The sequence below is a fragment of the Eumetopias jubatus genome, unplaced genomic scaffold, assembly GCF_037043125.1.
Source record: "Eumetopias jubatus isolate StellerSeaLion01/CBP00866 unplaced genomic scaffold, mEumJub1_p1.0 scaffold_13, whole genome shotgun sequence".
In the NCBI taxonomy this organism is placed as follows: domain Eukaryota; kingdom Metazoa; phylum Chordata; class Mammalia; order Carnivora; family Otariidae; genus Eumetopias; species Eumetopias jubatus.
In genome coordinates, this window is record NW_028274819.1 from 93447238 (window position 1) to 93465511 (window position 18274).

Consider the following 18274-nt stretch of genomic DNA (forward strand, 5'->3'; position numbering starts at 1 on the left):
TGTATTCTTACAATAAAATAAGCTAGAGAAAAATATTAACACAATCATAAGAAAGAGAAAATACCTTTACAGTAATATATTTATCACAAAAAAATTAACGTGTAAGTGGACCCTTGTAGTTCAAATCCATGTTGCTCAAGGGTCAACTTTAATTCAGTATTTACCCTTTTTAAAACAATTGTCTGAATCTTGTCCCAGATTCAGTCAAGACTAATGCTTGTACCCAGATATCATGATGGAGGATTTCTAATAACCTTACTTTTTAGATGATTTTGACTGAATGTCACAACCAAATATGTAAAATTTACTAAGGGAAAGAATTTGTATTATAGATTATCTTTGCATAATAGATGGTAGTTTTTAGTAAGAAAATAACTATAAAACTTTCATGGGTCACATGAAAGGTATAAGGTGGCTTACTGTTTTGGTGTGGGGGGGCGCGGGGGAACTACTCTGCACCATTTTCCTTTTAAACATTGGTCTCGTTACTAGCAGAAAGTACCCTGTGTTTGGGAAGCAGTACAACGTTGTAATGATAAAGCTGTGTGAGGTGTTTTTGTAATGTGTGTGCATGTATGTGTATGTGTGTGTAGTTCTTAATTACGGACCAATTAGTGTGCAGTGCAGGATGTTTGTGTGAGAGGCCTTTACGGATGAATGATTCTCCCCTGCCATTCTAGAAATATTTTAGATAACTCTCTTGAATATGTTTTTTTTAGTTCTCACATATTAATAAAAGTTAATATTTTAAATATCATTTAAATACCACTTTGAGGTGGTGCCCCAGGGTGTGAAGTACTGAGAAAAAGAGATGCTAATACAGCAACTTCAGAAGTGATGGGGGAGGTCAGGTGAAAATAACCTAATCTAGGTTAATTCTTTACCAAACAACTGATCTTTCCCCCCATTTAGATGGGGAGGAAGTTCTAGACAGAGTGGTATAGGACTGTCTTTGATGACTATAACTATCTGTTGCTGCTTATGTCTGAAATAGTTAAGTAGTTAAGTAAGCCCTAATTTTTTTGACCTGTCTTGTTCTAAATAGAGCAGCACTTGAAGATTTCATGCCTAGGATTCTCATAACCCAAAGAAGCCCTTAAGCATGACTACACTTACTAGGTAATGCTTGTACTGTGTTGCCACCAATAGGAGATATTGTATGAGCACCCATATGATTGACCTACAGCATAGGGTTAAAAATTTATGGTACTATGAATATAGTTCCTTGGGCAATGGAAAATATTTGTTTTCGACAATTGGTATTGTCCTCCTTGAGGGCTTTTCACCATAATCTGAATGGACAAGACCCTCACCTGCTAGCATGGAGGAACCTAGAAAACTTAGAGGAGCTGATGCTCCCTGAGGATCAAAATCTCCTGAATTATTTGTTCCACGCAAGAATCTCCCTCACGAAGACAGTACTGACCGGTTATAGACACAAAAGTGAGTCATTCGTAGCCAGATTTGGAATGCGGTGCAAGCTGAAAAAATGCAATCCTGGACAGTTCCCCACAGAGACTGGGGCTCCAGAGAGGTAAGATCTCTTGGTTTCTGGTGGTCATTCTCCTGTTTGGCCCTATCAGAATCCAGGAAACACTTGAATCTTTTTTTCCTTTTCTACTCTACTTTATATCGTTGAATATTTTATTTAATTTGTAAGGCATAAGAAATAATCAAATTTGGACAGAGCAACAGAGCTCTATTTGGCGGGTGACCCCTCCCCCACCCAAAGAAAAGTATAACAACAAGAATGGTAGATATTTTTTAAAATAGCCCTTGCCCTCTGCACCTATTCCCTTGGTTACAAAGGGAATTTGCTTTGCTAATTACAGCTGTATCTATGTTTCAGACCCTTTTCTGCTCCTGCTTTTTTCAAGTAGGAGCCTTACTTACCTTGGATTTATTGATTCTATAAATATAATACACCACTGTGGTTATACAGTGAATTTCCTAATTTTCTCTGCTAAGAAAAAAAATCTTCTTGCGAGTGATTTACAATGTTAAAATCGCCTTAATTCATTTACTTAATAAATATATATTGAACCCTTACGTTATAGGCACTATTCTGGGCTCAGGGAAACCATGAACTCGGCAGACATAATTCCTACCTCCCAGAGTTCATGATCTAAGGAATAGTTCTCTTAGGGAACATTCACATGTGAGTGGCATTTGGTACTTTTTCTTTTCTTTCTTTTTTTTCTTGCCAAATCCCTTTCAAAGGGATACTTTTTTGTCTTGGGTCCTTGTCTCCTCATTTGTTAAGTGAGGAAGGTGGACTACATGATCTCTGAGGTTCTTTTCCATTCAAAACATCCATAATATTTTGGAAGCTGGAACCTGGTTTGCTCTTTGAGCTTTTGAGCCTTGGGCAGCTCCACCCACCCGCTGCCAATCAGTTTATTATAGGAAGTCTTACAAAAGAGATTATCTGGCAAGGATAGTGATATAGACAGGTGATGAATAGTGTCAAGTGCTCAAAAGAGTTGAGGACAAAGTTTCTTAGTAATTAAGACACTGCTCACCATGATATGAACGATTTCAGCAGAATAATAGATCAGACTTAGTCCCTTAGTCCCGTTGGGTAAGGACTAACTAGTGTAGACACTGCCTATCTCTTTGAGACCCTTTGGTCTTTAGGCAGTATTAAAATGGAGGATGCTAAAGCTTAGCCATTGTGACTACCAAGGAAAGTAGTCAAGACTTCCTTTCTTATACTTGTTTCTAGATGTGTGAATGTCCCTTTTGTAAGTTGTCACCTTAGGTAATTTATCTAGCATCTGTATTGGTAAGTGAATCAGATAATGAATAATCACGTATTATGTGATTCAATTGGAACAGATAACCGGCATAATTTGTGAATCATTTAATATTGCTTAATTGTCACTTCAGAAAAAGATCTCTTCCCTAGGAGGTGGGGGAAAAAAAGTGCTGTATTTCTGTGATGAGTAAGTAAATTGCTATCCTTGTATGTTTTTACTGCTAGGAATTGTTTCTTTCCAAAAGCAGGGTAATTTGGCTAATTTACCTCTTAGAGGAAATATTAATGCTGCTTTATCTAAATGAGCAGGATACGGAGCAAACTGGTTAAATTGTACTTAAACTGGTTGTCCCAATCTTTAGACTTTCTTGTAAAACCTAATACACAATTTAAGTCTACCTTGTTTTAGGGCTTCTGACGGATACCCGTTCTGTTCTTTTATGGAAGAAACCACACCATGGTAGAGAGCAGCTTTTTAACCCAGGGGTCTTGTATGGGCTCTTCAGAGAATCCATGTTCCCCTTGAAATTGTATGGAACGGTTTCATATATGCACTTTTCTGGGGAGGGGATCCTTGACCCAAAAAAGTTTAAGAGCCTCTGTTCTGGAGAGGAAAAGGAAAATTTAAGAATAAAAAAATCTTTCACTTGCCAAAACCTCCTCTGTAGCGCTAAGAAGTGGGGGAGTGTGAAACAAGTGCTGTATTTTTGGTCTTGGTTTTGATTTGTTGGGGTTTAGGGTTGGTTGGTTTTTAGGGATTTAGGTGATTGGCAAATCCACTTGCCAGATTTGATGGAAAACCTATAAAACTTCTGCGGACCCCAGATGGTTTTTGTCTTGAGTGACTTTCTAATCATTAGTTATATGCTGTACTCATAACATCCCTCTTACTGTGTGCAGAAATGGGTTTATTTGCTTATGCCCCCTGTTTCGGGTTTTTTTATTTTCCACCTTTTGTGCTCACAGTAAGAAACTAAAACTAATTAAAGAAATTTTGAATCTCTAAAAGATACTGAAAGAAACTCAGTGGGTTTTTTGTTGTTGTCGCCTCATTAACTAAGAGCAACTTGTTTTAACAGTTACAATAAAGCAATAACTTTTTTTAAGATTTTATTTATTTATTTGAGAGACAGTGCACAAGCAGGGGGGAGGGGCAGAGGGAGACGCAGACTCCCCACTGAGCAGGGAGCCTGATGCTGGGCTCAATCCCAGGACCCTGAGATCATGACCTGAGCCGAAGGCCAGACGCTTAACCCACTGAGCCACTCAGATGCCCTACAGCAGTAACTTTAAAGGAAGATAGATGTATTTCACAAGGACCTTTTTTGCTTCAAAATACACATCTGCTTAGGCTGAGGTATTGTTTTTAACACTTTCATAAACAATTAGTCATTGGAGATTTGACCCCAGGATAATTTCCCCTATGGCTTGTGGACTAGAACATGTGATTTTTTAAGACTCTGACTGCAAATAAGTATATTCTGTATGGAATCATTTAGGTTTAAAAAAAATATCTCAAATTTATCATATTGAGTTGCCAGAGGGTTAAGATCAACTATGTAATCCATTTCTAATTACGGCCAGTTTGACAACTACGTTTGAAAATCTGTTTCACTGCTTGTTTTTTCGTACAACATTGTTTCCTGCTTTTATGACTAAGCTGTCCTGCCTTGCAGTTTGACTTTGTTTTTCATCTGACGTCTTAGATTGATCACGCCAGTGTTTCCCAAACAACACGTTTATGTAGCTATTATGCCTTATTTCCGTTCCTCCTTATCATAGACCCTGTCCCACCTGTAGTCAGTTCGGTTAGAACGGTGGTTTTGTCATGGTGCTTATTTTATGATGGTATGAAATGGGGCAAATTTTGAGAAAATGATTGAGCCAGTAGCAGAACTGGTGGGCATATGCCCATATGATTCATTGAGTTTGCTTCCTGGAAGGAATTCAACTCCTGCTTCCCGAAAGTCAAAGGAGGGACTGGAGGACATGGGAGCGAAAGACACCTTATTTTTTTACCCCCAAAGTAGCTCACGTAATGTCAGGAAGGGCTTTGATGAGACCACTGGCCCTACTTGTAGATCTTATTTTCCAAGCCTTTCATTATTTTATTTGCCCTTTTCTGAACTCTGCAATTTCCCTCTCTTGTAGCTGGTTCGATGCCCAGAACTGAACGCTGTGCTCCAGCTGTGGCCTCACCGGTGCTGAGTAGAAAGGAAGAGCCACCTTCATAGCTTACATGTGATTCCTCTGCTTGCACAGCCCAATACTGGATTGACTTACTTTGGCAAGACAGCTGCACTGTGCACTGTATTTGATGTTACGTGTACTGTAACCCTGGGTCTTTCTCTGCATTGCTGCCGTTCAACCCCCAATCCTGCCAATCTAAAACTCCTTCCTTTGTTTACCTGCCCCCCTCTCCCATAGACCCCCCCTTGCATTCATCCACAATGAATGTCATCTTTATTCTCTCATTTCCTTTCACCCCAGTCTTAAACTTTAGTGAAACTTTCCCTCTGTCTATAAATTAGCAGTTGTCAGCCATCTTAACTTTCCTCCCTGCTTTGGTAATGGGACAATCCTTCGAGTCTTTTTCTCTGGTTCTTTTCCTGTTGGAGTCGTGAAACACTTGGCATTTCTTCCAAATCGGATACCTCCCAACTCCTCTGATTTGACCACTGATCAAGTTGTTACCTATCCTTTAGTTCTTCTTTCCAGATTGTCTTGACTGCTCCTGACTTCTGTCCCTCCGCCTGCATTCAAGATACAGTATTGTCTCCCCCCTCTTCCCCAGGGAGGAGACTGTAGTATTGATTTACCACGGAAATTTCTAGCGATAAGGAAAGTGTTATTCTTCTCAGTTGTGACTAGACTGGTCTTTAATAATTTTAAGCAAATTCTTCCCCCACCCCTGAGATCTTAATTAAAAAAAAAAATGCTAGAGGTTAAATTACCATACATTTCTAAGACGAGTGAGGTCAAGAAAGAAGGAAGGGCAGTGAGGTATTTGTGTTGAGTAGGAAATGGCCTTCCAAGAAAGCTAAACTGAGATTCTTGTTGGGTTTGGCATGGCTGTCTGAAATGGGAGGTGAGATTTTATTTTTCCTAGATTCTGGAGCATTCTCTTAATCTCAGATTTAGAGTAGGTTTTTAAGTTGGCTTATTTAGGACTGTTGACACAGACACACAGTCATTTAATTGCCTGCTTTGGTTCATCATCTAGAGTGTGGGAAGTGCAACTTTTTCTGATTGGAAGGTCTCCATATGTTCCTTTTATCGCTTTCTAAAGTCCCTGCAGTTCCACTGAATTCCATTGTCTCCCGTAGTGGTGGTCAAGTTCATGTTTGAGTTCTCACTTTTTTTTTTTTTTCTATCTTAGTTGATGTGTCCCTATTCAAACAGCCTGTCCTTGGATCTGTGGATCTTTTACTGAACCCAGAAGGTATCTCTTATGTGTACTTACGTCTTGAGAGAGCTAAAGTCAATCTGGAAATCTTTTGAACATTATTTCAACATATCAAATTCCTATTATCGTATGGATTTAGGAATTACCAAACATTTTTCCTGCAGGCCCCGGATAGATATTTCACGTATCAGCACATTACACTATCAAAGTGTATTACAAAAGTACACTACGGAGAAAGAGATGGCAAGATCTCTTAGTCTTTTTTGATGAAATATAGAATGTATCCTCTGACTGTTCTGTATCTAAAATCATTAGATATTGCTGGTTTCCTTATTCACAATTATAAGCCAAGGAAAATTTTAAGCTCAATTTGGTGGTTTCAAAGAAAGTAAATCTTTTCTGTGGTTTCCCACCATGTATATTGTCAAAGACTGGTGGCTTTGCTTTATGCCCATATCACATCCTGATAAGGGTGGCACCTTTCTTCAAAGGAGCATCAGTTTTATTCCTTGACTTCTGAAAGACCCCTCAGTGACAGATCCGACTGGGCTCTTTTGTGTGCTGCGTGCTTTTCTCTGGGCAGCCAGTAAGTGGTGAGCAGCCGTATCTCCATTTATGGCCTTGGAAGGGTAAAAGGGACATGGCTGGGACTCTCCATGTATGGTCCTTGGAGGACTTGAAAAGAGTGGTTGGGGTGTTCTTGGAGGCAGAAACTAGACATTGTGAGATAAAAATAAATTGGCAGGAGATGTTTGCAATTCAAATTCCAGTCCCTGCAAGGAGGGCAGAGGACACTGGGAAAGGGGAGTAAATAGAAAGTCAAATGAGATCTGCTGCAGGCATTTGTCTCCTATCATTGGAAGGGTTGCCCTGTGACACATTTCCCAAGTTCATGCCTGATTTTTTTCTAGAAAGTTTTGTGTTATGTCGTTGTGACTGTCTTTTACAAAGAGAAAGAGAGGGAACACTTTTTTAAGGAGTGTATTAATCAGAAACCTCAGTTCTTTAAGGCATCATTGGAAGCACCAGAAGAGATCTCTAGAAAGGGAGAAAGGCAGGTGCTTACGCGGGGGATAGGCTGGCTGGTTTTTGGACGGGGTGATTAATCACTGCTCTGTTTATGTCTGAGGAGGATCATCCTATGTGTCATGCTTTTATTATTCCTTTCGCCCATCTGGATTTCTGGCCTCCAGGGACAGATCTGCCAAGTATTTGACAGTGTCTTCTTGTCCGTTATCAACCGTGATTTAAAGATATGGAACCTTCATGGAGGCTCTGTAAAGATTATTAGGAGTTGTTTCAGTTTGGTGAGAATATGCGATATATTGGCTTCTGGAAAGTAATCTCACATTTAGGAGAAACCTACAGTCTGGCTAATGCGTATAAATTAAGTCTGAGGTGAACCGGTTTTGCAGAGTTGAGTTAGAAAGTATTTGGGAGCCATCAGGGAAAAAGGGTCTTGTCTCAAGAAAATTCTGAGTGAAGTCCAGTCAAGGAGAAGGGAGGTTAGAAGGAACAAAAGGGAGCAGAGATGGGATGGACACTGGACAGCACTAAACTCAATGTGGATGCTGGCAGCAAGTCCTTGATTTATCCTTTAAAATACCATGTAAGACAGAGTTAAGGAAACTGGGCTAATGTATGCGTTAGAAGACCATGAACAAAATGGAAGGGTTGTGCACGATAATAAAATCATGCAGGTTTTCTCTGTGGACTCACATAGTGATTTTTATTTGCTGTGTGGCACAAGGCAGAGAAAGAAGTGAAATGATGCCCTGTCCACTTCACTTCCCACCGCCCCCCCGCCCAAGAAGTGGAAATTATTGGCCTCCTTTGTTGGTTTGTTTAGCTGGCAGTTTGCGCTGGTCGAATAGATGAGTACTGGCTAATCTTTCGGTGTTGGAATGAGTGTATCGTTTCTTGATAGTTGATGTTTGAGACTGGGGATCTGTAGCATAATTGATTTGACCTCCTTCAAATTTTAGCAACTTCCCTAAAGACAGGGTCAGTTAGTAAGGACTATGGACTTTTGTAAGTAGTATGTTTTCCTAGCTGATTCGTTTAGGCAATTGTGTTTACCCTGTTTTCCTTCTTAGGAGTAAGGAAGGTTATATTCTTTGCTTTGGGAAATTCTTCTTTCTGTCCTCCCTTCCCTCACTTTTTCCAAATTCTGGGCACAAGAGCAGTTCTTTCTCTTCTGTGGCAGGTGTGCATCCTATTGGCTGGCTGGTATTTCTTGTTTTCTTTTTTTTTTTCTTCCCCTTATTCTTTTTAAAAGGGGGGTGGGGGCATAAAAATATGTGTATGGGGTACATGCAATAATGTTGTAATGTTTCTTGTTGTTTAATGGATGATGATCAATTGCAAAATAATTGTTTGAACTATAACATGTTTGCGTAAATGCTAAATTAGTTTTGTTTTTTTTTCTAATATAATAATGAATTTGAAATCTAGCATTCCTGTAACAATGTGTCTGTGTTTGTCTGTCTGTGTCTGTCTAATAGTAATTAATATCTGTGGTCCGTACCTGGAAGAGGAATACAGCTTTAAAGGAATAACAAAAGACTTTGTGTCTTAGACCCTTCGCAGGTGTTACAGTCGGGTGAAAGAACATGGTGTTGGGAAAAGAAAGAGCAGTTACACATTTGAACAGTTGGAACAGGTGTTTGGTCAGGGAGGATGGGATGCTCAGCCCTGCCAGCCTGTACTTATTAACAGTAGTGGCTTGTACCAGGAGCTGGGGTCAGATGGCAGCGCTATGGAGGAGTATCCACAGGAGGACTGGGGAAACCACAGTCAGGATCTCCATGGCTATCCAACAGATCAGGAATTGGGTAAGAAAGCCCGTATGTGTGATACTTCACGTGTGTGTGTGTGTGTGTGTGTGTGTGTGTGTGTGTGTTTGTACAGCTTTACATGTGCACCTGTCCTTAGTACCTGTCACATCCTCTGGTGCTGCTTAACACAAGGCACACGGCCAGCTTCCCTGGGGCAACCTGGGCATCATTGCTTTAGCCCTAAACTGTGAGCTGGTGCTTTGCTGTGAGTCGTTTGGATCTGGCTACGAGGAGAATTCCTGAAGACCCAGAATTCCTAATCAGTGACAGGTGGAATCCTGTGCAATTTAAAATATCCCGCACCGTCTAGGTCTAAGACAACTGCCAAGAACGTTAACTCTTGGCGCAGCTGCTCTAGACGTGACGGTCTTTTCCTTCCCTTATCCCAAATACTTTTCTGTTTATGAATTGGGAAAGGTCCCCAGCCAGACTTTAGTCTGAACAACAACAAACAAACAAACAAACAAAAAATAGAAGCCTCAGTTTATGTTGAAAAAAGCTGATATTCGAATTTTAGCAGTGATCATACTCCTTTAAAATTCAGATTCACTAAGGATCCCATCCACGCAGTAGCTGGGAAACAGAACTCTTGGCCATCAAATCCAAACTGGGGTGACCTCATTAAAACGGGTATATAGGTAGTTGTTTTTTTGTTTCTTTTTGCAACAAATGCTCCAGTTTGGGTTTTCGTAGTTTGGAAGTCCGAGTCTAGTTTCCAGTGCAGGTGCTGTGCTTCGGTAGCAAGTTATGTGATGAGTGTTCACTCCTAAGTAAATGTTCTGACTCCCCAGTGAGCTACTGAGGCAACCTCCAAGGAAGTATAAGTAGGATTGGCACTATAAATGTGCTTCCCTAGCTTAAGATAAAAGCGCATAGGCACGGCTTTACAGAATTCCTGATGATGGAGAAAAATGCCAATTCAGAAGAAAAAGGATTAAATGCTAATTATCTCCTATAAATGCTCTTTCTTTAATCTCTCAAATATTGGAAGGGAAAAGGAGAAAAGAAAGAAGCTATAAAACTATAAGACTGATGCAATGTAAGAGACTTAAAGATCGGGAGAATAAAAAGGGCCAATGCCAAGTGATCACTACCTTTTAATTTCTAAACGGTAATAAGGTCTAAATTGCTTTGGCATCCCATTATTCGGGTTTTGCCCTAGAGAGTTATGTTCCACCCAAACCTTTGGGAAGAAAATAATAACATGCAGAGTATATTGATCGTGATATTGGGGGGAATAATTGCTCTGTAAAACCTACATAGAATATCTAAATAGAAGAGAATCATTTTTCATTCTCGTTCCTTTAAAAATCATGTTTGCAGTGAAATTAAGCCTTAAGCTCCTAGCTACAAATCCACTGGTGACCTTGAAGAATTTTATACTTGTAGAGCTGGTTTCTGATCTTGCATATAAATGTATGCATCTCATTATATAAGAGTTATATTTATAAATCTGACATTGGACAGTGTTTGACACTAGAATTATAGCCTTGCATTGGAAAGTATGAAATGCACAGTAAATAAACACAGTTACTTCTCTACTTAAATGTATGCTACTTAGAAAAATATGATTTTTAGAAAAATATAATTTGTTTCAAAAACCTTGCTTTTCAGATGAAATACCTGTCACAAAGAGAACGTTAAAAATAAAACAAGAGTCTTCTGAAGAAGCACAGTAAGTAGATGCTTCTTTCTACAAAGTATATTTACCTAAACTTAATGACCGTTGGGAAGACCCAGAAATGTTGTCAATAGACACGTATGGAAAATACAGACATGCCACTGAGGGGGCAGGTGTACTCATGGTTTCTCATCTGCTCAGCTTACGTTTGCCAATAGTTAATCTATGGTGAGAATTTTGTATACAACATGAAGAAATAAATGTATTAACACAAAAATAAGTGTGTTGGTGTTTGCCTGTACTTGAATGTGGCTATGTGCATGTTTAATTACAGTACAAAGATGATTCACGGGGCCCTGAGTTTATCTGGGATTGGGTGAGATGACAGGAGGGCCAGAGGGGCACTTACATTCCTTATGATATTACACTTTGGGGATCAAAGAGAGAGCTCTTAGGTGGCCTTTTTATACATTTGGAAAAAAAAGCTGTTGACGGATGAAAGATGGAGTCCCAGGCTGGGGTCCTTCTGCTGGCTACATCACCTGACCCTCCCCTAGAGAGTTCAGCATTATCTCTTCTGTAAGGAGACCACAGGTCTCTGAGTTTCAGTCGGTGATAGTATGTTTGTCGTTCTTTTAAATAACTTTAAGGAAGTCCCTGATCAAATCTATGAAACAAATACATTAAAAGATAAATTTAGGGGGAAAGTAGAGGAACGCCATTTTCTTTCTCAACCTGGTCATTTTGAAGCATTGATAGCATCCATTTTTCTCCTTCTGTACCTCATTCCACACATGCAGTCTTGATGTTTGAGGGGGAATAGGCAAGATGGAAAGAGCTGTGATAAGCAACAAGCAATATAAAAAAGAAACTGTTGTTTTCACTGAGCCAACCACCACCACCACCGGCTTTGCAAATGCTCCTGTCTTTTTCAGAGTATCTGTAGAACCAAAGAATTCCCAGTATCAGCTACTCCCATGTCAGGGGAGATGGTGAAAGTTTAGGGATCAAGAATTATTCCTTAAAATTGTAACCACTCCCCACTCCTCAAAAAAGAAGTTTATGACTCAAGTCAGTCAGTTTGAGGCCGTCCCTTGTTGGGAAGTAGGTCTGTTTTCCAGTTGTGACATCAGAATGTCCCAAAGGAAGGGAAACTTTGATGATGAATAGTTTTAAAAATGCATTATTACTAGCCCATCCCTTCAGATCCTGAGTCTCCAAAAAGGCCATTGCGTCTCCTTCACTAAAATGTCCTGACTCTCCCTTTCACCACTTGGGACCTTGAGGGGAGGCCCTGTTGACATGCCTGGAGATGAACTCGAGCTTCACAGAATTGGTGTCCCTACCCTCAAACCGTCTGCACTTTTCCCGTGGTTGGAACTTCAGAAATCAGGAACTAAAATAGTCCCTTCTCTGCAGCCATTTAAATCACCAGGTCTCATTTTTACTGCGCTCTGTATTTTTGAAAATGTGATGAGTGTTAGGCCCAGGGGTCTTCAGGCTGACATCAGATCAGCAGGGCAAGACACTGACAGGTTCCGTAGAAATGGACAGCTTTGCTGCCTCCCCAAGTTTTAGCTCACAAGGGGAGAAATTTTAAAGTGGTTCCTAATAGGCCATTTATTTTCCAGCGCAAGTTTCCTCAGAACTATTCCTTAGGGATGATTTAGGCCTAGGACAGTGCTGAATAAAATAACTTCATCTGGGCATTGGATTTTTTTTTTCCAGGTATAGTTGGGATGAGCCCGAGCTAGCGGACATAGCCTAGAGTTAAAATAAACCATCCTTCATCCATAAAGAAGAGTTACCTAACCTGCTCATTTAGTCAACAGTTATTTGCCAAGTGCCTACTTTATGTCAGGCATTGGGATATATCAGTGAGCAGAATCTCTGCCCTCCATTCCAACTCCTTAGCCTAGTCCCTGAGATCAGTGTAGCATTTCAAAAGAGGACAAAGGAAGGATGGTGGCTATGAAAGAGAGCTTTTCTTCAAGCATTCATGCAGAAACACGGTCCTATATCTTCACCTCACGAGCACCAAGCTATATATGAATGATCATTGAGTGTCTTTGTGTATTCGGAGAAGAAACCATTCTCCAACAATGCAGTGATTTCATCTAGATGGCCACTCCATTACTTGGGAACTTCCGGGACAAACTATAGAGTGGAAGATAAGTCTAGGGCAGTCTTTGGCTCCGAGAAGCAGCAGGTGACAAAATCTTAGCATTTTGTCATCTTGCAGAGAAAGCCAAAGAGAGTTAAGAGGACAGACTGAGAACGACTATGTGTTTCATTTCAACAAAATGACAGTTTGTTCCCAAAACTCTTCCCCTAGAAGATACGAGGATTTAATAGGAAACTTTCAAGCATCTGTCTCCTTCCAAGAAGTTGTTAGCAACCATGTACACCCTCTTCCGTTTGCCTATGTTCGATCATACATGGGGGTAGTCGTTGAGTATTTTTGTAGCTTAAACCTATGATGGATATAGACTGTAATAGATTGTTGCCAAGTTAATATTTAACAGACTTCAGTCTTTCAGTATCAGAGTCTTGCCATACCTGAGGAACAAACTTGTAATTACATATGCTCATATGTAGTGCATGAATTATCGTGAAGTATCAGATATGATTATATGAGTTAAGCAGCATTTGAAACAAAAACTTCCCAGCACATTCGGCCTTACTCTGTTAACTCTCCAAATCCAAATCGGAATGGTTTCTATACTTTTGCTCTCCTTTAGAAAATATTTTCTAGGATAGTCTCCATTCATTCATTTTCCCCTCTAAGCTTGATGCAGACCTCTTCCATCTGAATTCTCGGATCTTAATTCTGTGCTTAACTGACAGTTCTACATTTGGGAGTAGTAATGAGTTTCAGACAAACAGAAGAAAATATCATTTTGTTTCTGCATCAGGCCATTAGACATAATCAGTTGTACATTTCCTACAGCAAGCATGTATGGGCCAAAATTACTGACCTCTAAGAACTTCCAGGTTAGAGATTAAGCTATTTATTATTTTAAGTGATATGGGATGCCATTTTGAATACAACATCCTTCATCTGCTTTTGGTACTTAGGTCGGAAGGCCGTCCTATGCATTATAATAGCCACTTGATAGGTCAGTCAGAGAAAGACAGATACCATATGATTTCACTCGTATGTGGAATTTAAGAAACAAAACAAGCAAAGGGAAAAGAGAGAGACAAAGCAAGAAACAGACCCTTTAACTATAGAGAACAAACTGATGATTCCCAGAGGGGTAATGGGGGATGGGGATTAAGGAGTGCACCTGTCGTGACGAGCAGTGGGTGCTGTATGGAAGTGTTGAATCCCTAGATTGTACACCTGAAACTAATATCACACTGCGTGTTAACTATACTGGAATTAATAATAATAAATTAAAAATTTTTTAAATTCTTGATCCTTGGGTTTCTGAAATCCTAGGGTCTTACATATCAATAGTTACTGAGTTTAATACAGCCAGACTATAGAAGTGATGGAAAGCAGTTTATCATTAACTCCTAGAAATTTCCTAAGAAAGAGTGTTTCTCGGATTTTAATACTATGTTTATCTCGACCTGCACTGTCCAATACGGTGGCCACTAGTCACATGTGGGTATTTATTTATTTATTTAAAGATTTTATTGATTTATTTATTTGACAGAGAGAGAGAGACAGCGAGAGAGGGAACACAAGCAGGAGGAGTGGGAGCCCGTTGAGCAGGGAGCCCGATGCGGGGCTCGATCCTACGACTCTGGGATCACGACCTGAGCCAAAGACAGATGCTTAATGACTGAGCCACCCAGGTGCCCCAACATGTGGCTGTTTAAACGTAATTTCAAATTATGATTAAAAATTTCCTATCTCACACTGATCACATTTTAAGTGCTAATGGCTACCATGCTGGACAGCACAGATACAGAACATTTGCATTATCACAGAAAGTTCTGTTGCACCGTGCTGAGCTAGACACCTGAGGAATTTGACTTTGTATTTCTCTTTCTAGGAAGAGAGACATCATGCAAAATATCGTACAGATTTTGGAATCAGTACAATTGAAGTGGGAACTGTTTCAGAGCTGGACGGACTTTTCAAGGCTTCATCTTTCTAACAAACTGGCCATTTTTGGAATTGGTTATAACACCCGTTGGAAAGAGGATATCCGTTACCATTATGCTGAGATCAGCTCCCAGGTGCCCCTTGGCAAGCGACTGCGGGAGTACTTCAACTCCGAGAAGCCTGAGGGACGGATCATTATGACCCGCGTGCAGAAAATGAACTGGAAAAATGTTTACTACAAGTTTTTAGAGATCACCATTAGTGAAGCTAGGTGCCTGGAGCTGCACATGGAAATTGACTGGATACCCATTGCCCATTCCAAACCAACTGGTGGGAACGTGGTTCAGTATTTATTACCAGGAGGCATTCCCAAAAGTCCAGGCCTTTATGCCATTGGCTACGAAGAATGTATGGAGAGGCCCCCCTCGCCACACCTGGAGCGACGTTCTCTGGACCCAGGAAAGGAGGGCCGGGTTGACTTGGAGACCCTCTCAGCACAAGCCTCATTACAGGTGGAAATTGAACCCACCCGAATAATCTATTGCTACCTCGGGATTGCTGAGGTCAGGACTCTCCAGCAATGCTTATTTTTACATTTCCAGGCAAATACCAAAACCTTCAGCAAAGATTGGGTTGGTATTAATGGGTTTTTGTCTCAGAACTGTCTTGTGGATCCCGGAGTTTCCCCCAAATCCATCTATATCAAATTCGTAGAAGTAGAGAGGGATTTTCTTTCCGCTGGCTCTTTAGTTGAGTGCCTGGAAAAAGCCATTGGATACCCCTTAAAATTTAACAACTGAATGTCATCCTTCATAAGGATTTGGGCTCTTACCTCCCTCTTCTCTACTCACTTTGCATTAGACTGCCCCTCATCCAGATGCTGCCATCAGACTCTTCACGGAAATTCTTTCCACAATCGGGCCAGTACAACTTCAACGGAATCACGCTAGACTTTGGGCAGAAAAAACAGACCTCACCTGAAAATGCTCATTTTGAGCAAGCAAGATATACAGCGAACTTGCATGGTGGGTCAGCTGTTCCTTTTTTAAAAACAAAAAGACGATTTTTAAATGGATTTTAGAGCCCTAATATAAACAAATGTAGGTACATTCCATATTGGACAAAACTTATACTTTGAGTTTCATATGAAATTGAAAAATTGTATTTTTTTCACAATGTTTCATTTTTACACATCTCTATGTCTCTATATAAGTATTATTTACAACCCTGAATAAATAAGCAATAGATGATGGCAAGTTAAATCTTGAGTCACAGTAAAAATAAGACTGTTTTTCAATATCACCCTTAGCTACTATTGTATATAATTTAGAGTTTCATTTTTTTCACCAACCAAGTGTTTTGCTATTCCCAATCAGTGTTGCCTGCAAAGACCTTTGTTTCTGTGATGTACCAACTTTACAGTTGTGTTGCCATTTAAACTTTTTAAAAAAAAAAATTATTAAAGTAATCTTGGCCTCTTAGAGTACTAGTTGAGCTTTTTTGTAGCCGGGTGTGGACACACCGGTAGTGTGGTCTATATTCTGACCTCACTGCTCAGAACGTACAGAACAAAGGGAACGGGATTTCTTCACTCTCCGCACCCCGCTGACCAAGGTCACTACTTCTTGGCAGAGCACCAAAGTCACTGGACATTGCATTTTGTATTTCTTTTTGAAAAGTGGCTGGGATATTCCTTCTGACCCTACGTACGTGAATGTGTAAGAGATGTTCATTCTTCATCTTTACACTCGGTCGGCAGGGGCCACTCCCTCAGAGTGTAAGTGGGGACTTATTGTCCTCACGCTGTTCATTAAAAAAGAGAAGATGTAATAGAAACATCCAAAAACTTTTTAAGTGATCCGCAGTAAAGGAAGTTGTAAGGGATCAGTCCATTAGGAAAGTAGCTATCTCATTTAGACCTTTCAGGGATTTCTTTGCATCAACTAGCACTCCACTTAAAGGTTAGTGCTCTTGGCTAACAACTAGTTTACTGCAAGGGCAGTCAAGGGTCACTTTGGTCTCATGGCTGGGACGTGTTAGATTGATGGTTTATCTTCAGTGATTCCCTCAACATCTCTCAGGTGCTCTCCTTTAGATGGACTGCAAATCCAGGTAAGAGCTATAATTTTCCCCACTTTTTTTATACTATTGAAGATAAAATTGCATATTGATTAAAAAAAAAATTCTCCTTCCTACAACCCGAATGGCCTCAAAGCAGTGATTTTTCTCATCCTGATACCTCTAGGTTGGTTGATGCTTATTTTTCGATGGTTAGAGAGCGTATAATCAATGGGATGACTTTTATTAATGTCATTTTAGTCTAGGTTTAAGGAGTTGGCTGTTTTCTGATATGAGCTGCTAAAAATGGATGCTAGTTGGGGCCCCTGGCTGGCTCAGTTGGTAGAGCATGTGACTCTCGATCTCGGGGTTGTGAGTTCACGCCCCCACATTGGGTGTACAGCTTACTTAATAAAACAAACAAACAAAAAAATAAGTGGATGCTAGTTCGGGGAGAGTATAAATATTCTTGGAATTCGAGTGTAGCACCTCTTCTCTCTGGGCGCAGTCGATACGTATGGGCCTTAGGAAATTCTCCTGACTTTGCTTTTCTTTGGAACTTGGAATTACAGACCTAAAGGCTGAGGCTCCATTGACCATCTTTTAGCAGTAATTTCTTAATATTCAGTGCTAAGTGCTGCAGGAAAAAGCATTACCAGTACCACATGGCACCCCCCAAACTTTGCCACCGACCAACCCCAAAGCCAGCATGCTTCATGCATTTTTTTTCCCATCCCACTTTCTGTTGCTGTTGAGTTACTTTCGGGAACATTTGGTGAGGGTGTTTCAGATCTACCTAACACTACTGAGAATGGGGCATTTCTAGAGCAACATGAGCAGCATGGAGAAGGGGGCCGAGACTGGATCCCGGAACCAGTATGTTTTCACCATCTGACCCGGGATGAGTGAGCAGTAAGGGCAAGAGGAAGAAACAGCACTGGGAACTGGAAGCTTGGAAAGAAAGGAGCTTGCTGATAACTGAATATCCAGTTTCTTTGGCCAGAACAATCTAGAAGAGAGGATAGCAGGGTATCCTATAACTCTATGAGCACTACTAAAGACAAAACGTGGACCTTAATGAAGCCTTAGAACTGAGTCGGGGGGATGGAGACACTATGTTCAAATGTAAGAATTAGCATGAGAAGGAGCTTTGAGAGATGAGATGAAGTATGATTGGAAGAAACGCTAGTGACCTGCATGTCTCTTAACATATGAAACTATGAACTCAGCTCTCGCATGCAACATGTTTATGGAAGCAGTCTCCAGGCCACTCCCGGGTTGTCTGCCCACATTCTCATTTTACACAAGGGTAGAGAGCAGTGTTCATCCTAAAAGGCATCCTGGCAAAAACTTTGAGAAAGGAGTGGAGCTGCTCTGCTAACTTCTGTCACTTTGACTGACTCGGGGTCAGCAGAAAGAAGTGGTTGGAATAGGAGTTAGAATGGGAGATCTTTTGGTTGGGGTGAAGGCAGTGAAAGAGTCCTAACCGGACGGCCCCTGTGTTACATGGAAAGATTCACCACCTACACATCTT

The 18274-nt window shown here is 40.5% G+C and overlaps 1 protein-coding gene across 2 annotated transcripts in view; it reads left to right on the plus strand.

The window, feature by feature from the left end:
- The window catches only part of MSANTD2 (Myb/SANT DNA binding domain containing 2), a 32106-nt gene extending 15283 nt beyond the window's left edge, over positions 1 to 16823 (plus strand). The window contains exons 2-4 of one of the 2 annotated variants that reach the window (XM_028125943.2): positions 8743 to 8998; positions 10616 to 10676; positions 14630 to 16823. In XM_028125943.2, the coding sequence (XP_027981744.1) occupies positions 8743 to 8998; positions 10616 to 10676; positions 14630 to 15482 (1170 nt within the window). In that variant the 3' untranslated portion in view covers positions 15483 to 16823. The remainder of the gene's footprint in view (positions 1 to 8742; positions 8999 to 10615; positions 10677 to 14629) is intronic. The other variant, XM_028125944.2, reaches the window with a different exon arrangement.
- The last annotated feature ends 1451 nt before the right edge of the window (positions 16824 to 18274 follow it).